This window comes from Nicotiana tabacum, chromosome 10, assembly GCF_000715075.1.
Source record: "Nicotiana tabacum cultivar K326 chromosome 10, ASM71507v2, whole genome shotgun sequence".
NCBI classification, from domain to species: domain Eukaryota; kingdom Viridiplantae; phylum Streptophyta; class Magnoliopsida; order Solanales; family Solanaceae; genus Nicotiana; species Nicotiana tabacum.
The window spans coordinates 21,651,992-21,656,038 of record NC_134089.1 but is presented as its reverse complement, the minus strand read 5'-3'; the positions used below and the strand labels follow the sequence as shown (position 1 = coordinate 21,656,038).

At 34.3% G+C, this 4,047-nt stretch overlaps 1 protein-coding gene across 1 annotated transcript; it reads left to right on the top strand.

The window, feature by feature from the left end:
* The first annotated feature begins 2,008 nt into the window (after positions 1 to 2,008).
* On the top strand, positions 2,009 to 2,722 carry LOC142165024 (uncharacterized). Its single transcript, XM_075223671.1, has one exon. It carries the CDS (start codon positions 2,009 to 2,011, stop codon positions 2,720 to 2,722), a length of 714 nt encoding a protein of 237 aa, XP_075079772.1.
* Positions 2,723 to 4,047: the final 1,325 nt, after the last annotated feature.

The following is a 4,047-nucleotide window of genomic DNA, read 5'->3' as shown; positions in this document are numbered from 1 at the left end:
AGTGTCAATATCAAGAGTTTCAGTTGGTCCAATATCCATATAAGTATATAAAGCTCTAATTAATTGGTGACACTTTATCATTTTGACAGTAGGGTTTAAAATAGCACCAATTAGGTAAATATAGGGAATTGGGTAGAAATACTTTTTAAATTTATCTAGCATAGATTCAACAACAGTAGCATATCCTTCTTTCTGCTTCAAATTATGTAGTAAAAGAGAAATTTCAACAATATGAACTAAACCATTTGAAATGGTAGGATAATAAGTTCCAGAAAACTCAAGTGTAGCCACATACAATTTTTGTAAAAGTTGTACAACATCATAAATGACTTCACAAGTTTTAGATGTTAACAAACGGTTAGGATCGGTACAATGAGAATTAGCAACTTCAGTTATAGGCATTCTATATTTATAACAACATCTTAAGAACAAATAAGTATAATTCCACCTAGTAACTATTTCTTCAGGCATGAGTCTTGGTTTTAGTCCATAGTGTACACATTTTTCCTTAAATGCATTTAATCTAGCACTTCTATTATTTCCTTGAATTACACCAACAGCTCTCCTAACTAAAGTAATTTCATCTCTAAATAATTCAAGGTCACTCTTCACAATCAAGTTATAAATATGACATGCACATCTAACATGAAATACTTCAGGAAGTGGTGGGTGTAGATGCAATTTTAATATTGTAATAGCAACATTGTTGTTAGAAGCATTTTCAAATGACATACACAAAACTTTTTCTGCAAGATTATAAAATATAGCAACTTCATGTATAGTATTACTTATAAATGTACCAGTACGATTTTTATCTTCATCATATTTAAAAGCAATAATACGTTTTTGCATACAAAAATTATCATCTATCCAATGGCATGTAACAGTCAAATAATCATTTCCATTCACAGCACGACCAATATCAGAAGTAAGAGAAACTTTACAAGGAAGACTTGCGAACAAATAACGTATATATGTCTGATATTGTCCAAAAAGCCTAAAGATATCAGCTCTACAAGTACTTCTAGGAATACCTTTAAACATAGGGTTATAAATTCTTTGAATATAAGTAACAAGATATGGTGAAGAAGCAAAACTAAAAGGTAAACAACCTAAAACATCATTTTAGCTAATTCTTCCCGATCTTTCTTAATATCGTATCTCCCAAATAACCCCCCAGTACTCGGGTTAAGTTTTTGTTGCCCAGATGACTCATCTACTCCCCAATAAAGAGGGTGTTTCTCTTCCATATGCCTACGAAGTTGACCTGTTCCCCCTCCTTTATCGAGCTTATATTTATAATGTTCACTACAAATTTTACATTTTACATAATTTTTTTGATCTTCTAGTCTTTCAAAAAATATCCAACACTTACTTCTTAATTATCGATTCTTCTTAATAGGGAGAGGAGGCCTAATTGTTGCACCCCTAACATTTTGAGTTTGACTAGCATTCCCAGGTGTAGGTGGTGGTGTTTCAAGATTATCAGGTGATTGAATATCATCTAAATCATCATCTACACAAACAATTTCTTGCATTCGCTCATAATCTACATTTAAATTTTCAGGTGAACTTTCAAAAATATGTGTAAAGCTACTAGAAGAACCAACACCACATCTTGTTCGTTTGGAAGTTTTCTTACCACCACCTCTTGTTCTTTTGGAAGTTTTCTTACTACCACCTCTACTAGTGCACGATTCTTTGGCCGCTCTAAATAAATCCATTATGTAAATTAAAGTAAGAAATTAAATTAAGAAATTAAATTAGGAAACTAAATTAATAATTCTAAATAATAAAATAAGTGTACACCAAATAAGAGAAAGAGATGAAACGAGTGTACCGGGATTCCGGATGCTGCACTAATTTTGAATTTTTGATATCAAAAATCAAACTTCAATTGATAGACCGAAACTTGATAGTTGATACTTTATACTTGAATACTTGATACTATACTTCACTTGAATACTTGATATTTGATAATAATAATTTTGTAATGCTTAATAATAACATGAATGAACTAAAATATATAGGAAGGAAGTTCACATGGACAAATAATCATGTGTGGAGTAAGATTGATAGAGCCATTGTCAATGTAGAGTGGATGACAACAATGAAGCAAATGGAAATAATTGTGATGGAACCATTTATATCTGATCACACACCAATATGCCTTCATTTGGAGGAAGCGAGGAAGGAGGGGCCTAAGCCATATAGATTCTATAACTATGTAGCTGAGCTGCCAGAATTTCTAACAGTGGTAGAACAAGCATGGAATACAACTACAAAAGGGCAAGGAATGGAAAAAGTGTGGCAGAAACTTAAAGCAGTAAAACAGGAAATGAAGAAGATGCACACAGTAGAATTTAAAAATGTTAGAGAGACAGTTCAATTAATAAGGAGACAACTTCAGGAGACACAAGAACAAATGCATGATCCAAACTATCAAATAGGTTTGGCTGATATAGAGAAGGAACTAAGAGGCAAATTGGAGAAATGGGCAATGATAGATGAGAGCATAATGAGGCAGAAGTCTAGATCAAAATGGTTGAAACCGGGGGACTCAAATAGTGCTTACTTCTATGCATGTTTGAAAAATAGGACTTCTATGAACCATATCAAATCCCTTGTTGATCAGTATGGAAAGCTATTACAGAATGATCAAGAGGTGCAACAAGAAATTGTAGGGTTCTACAAGAAGTTACTAGGAGATGCAGCAGAATAAATGCCAGTGATTAATCCAACAATAATGAAGAATGGAGCAATACTGACAAGAGAACAGCAGCTGAAGCTAATAGAACCAATCACCACAGATGAGATATGTAATGTTGTGAACAACATAGATGATAACAAAGCCCCAGGCTATGATGGTTTCAATGCTTGTTTGTTTAAGAAAGCATAGACAGTTGTAGGAGAAGAAATAATCAAAGCAACAAAGCAGTTCTTTGACACTGGAGAGATCTACAAGCCTATAAACTGCACTGCTGTGACATTGATTCCAAAATTTAAAAATCCTAGTTCAATCAAGGAATATAGCCTATATCTTGTTGTACTGTCTTATACAAGATAATATCAAAGGTGATCACTACAATATTGCAAAAGATTATGGAGAATCTCATAGACATAAGTCGGGCTTCCTTTGTACCAGGCAGAGTCATCTTTGATAACATCATCCTAAGTCATGAATTGGTGAAGGGCTATGGAAGGAAGGGCATTACTCCAAGGTGTATGATCAAGCTAGATATGCAAAAGGCATATGATTCTCTGGAATGGGGTTTCTTAAAGCAGATATTGATAGCAATGAACTTCCCTGGCAGATTTATGGAATGGATCATGAACTGTCTCTCTACTGTCTCATATTATATTCTGATTAATGGGAGTCCAAGTTGTCCTTTTCTAGCTAGGAAGGGTCTTAGACAAGGGGATCCATTGTTTCCTTATTTGTTTGTCATAGCTATGGACTATCTCAGCAGGTTACTCAGAACACTGAAGAACCAGCCAGATTTTAACTATCATCCACGATGTGAAAAGCTGCAAATTATTCAGCTGAGATTTGTTGATGATCTATTGCTATTCTGTAGGGGTAATGAAGTTTCCATCCGCATGTTATATAACTGCTTTATGGAATTCTCAAAGGTGTCAGGTCTAACTGCAAATAAGAGTAAGAGTTCCATATATTTTGGTGGTGTAAATCCAACAATGCAGCAAAAGGTCGTGGATGATTTGGGGTTTTCAAAAGGAGAGTTGTCTATAAGGTACCTAAGAGTCCCACTGAGCACAAAAAGGATGTCAGTTATTCAATTCCAGCCATTGTTGGCCGGGATGCTTGATAGAATAACATCTTGGACTGCCAAATTTTTCTCATATGCTGGCAGAATACAGTTAATAAAAAGTGTGCTGCTATCTATCCAAATATACTGGTCTCAAATATTTGTATTCCCTAAAAAGGTAATTCATCTCATTGAAGCCATATGCAAGAAATTCCTATGGTCTGGGAGAGTTGAGGTGACAAAAAAAGCTCTAGTGGCATGGGATAAACTATGTCAACCA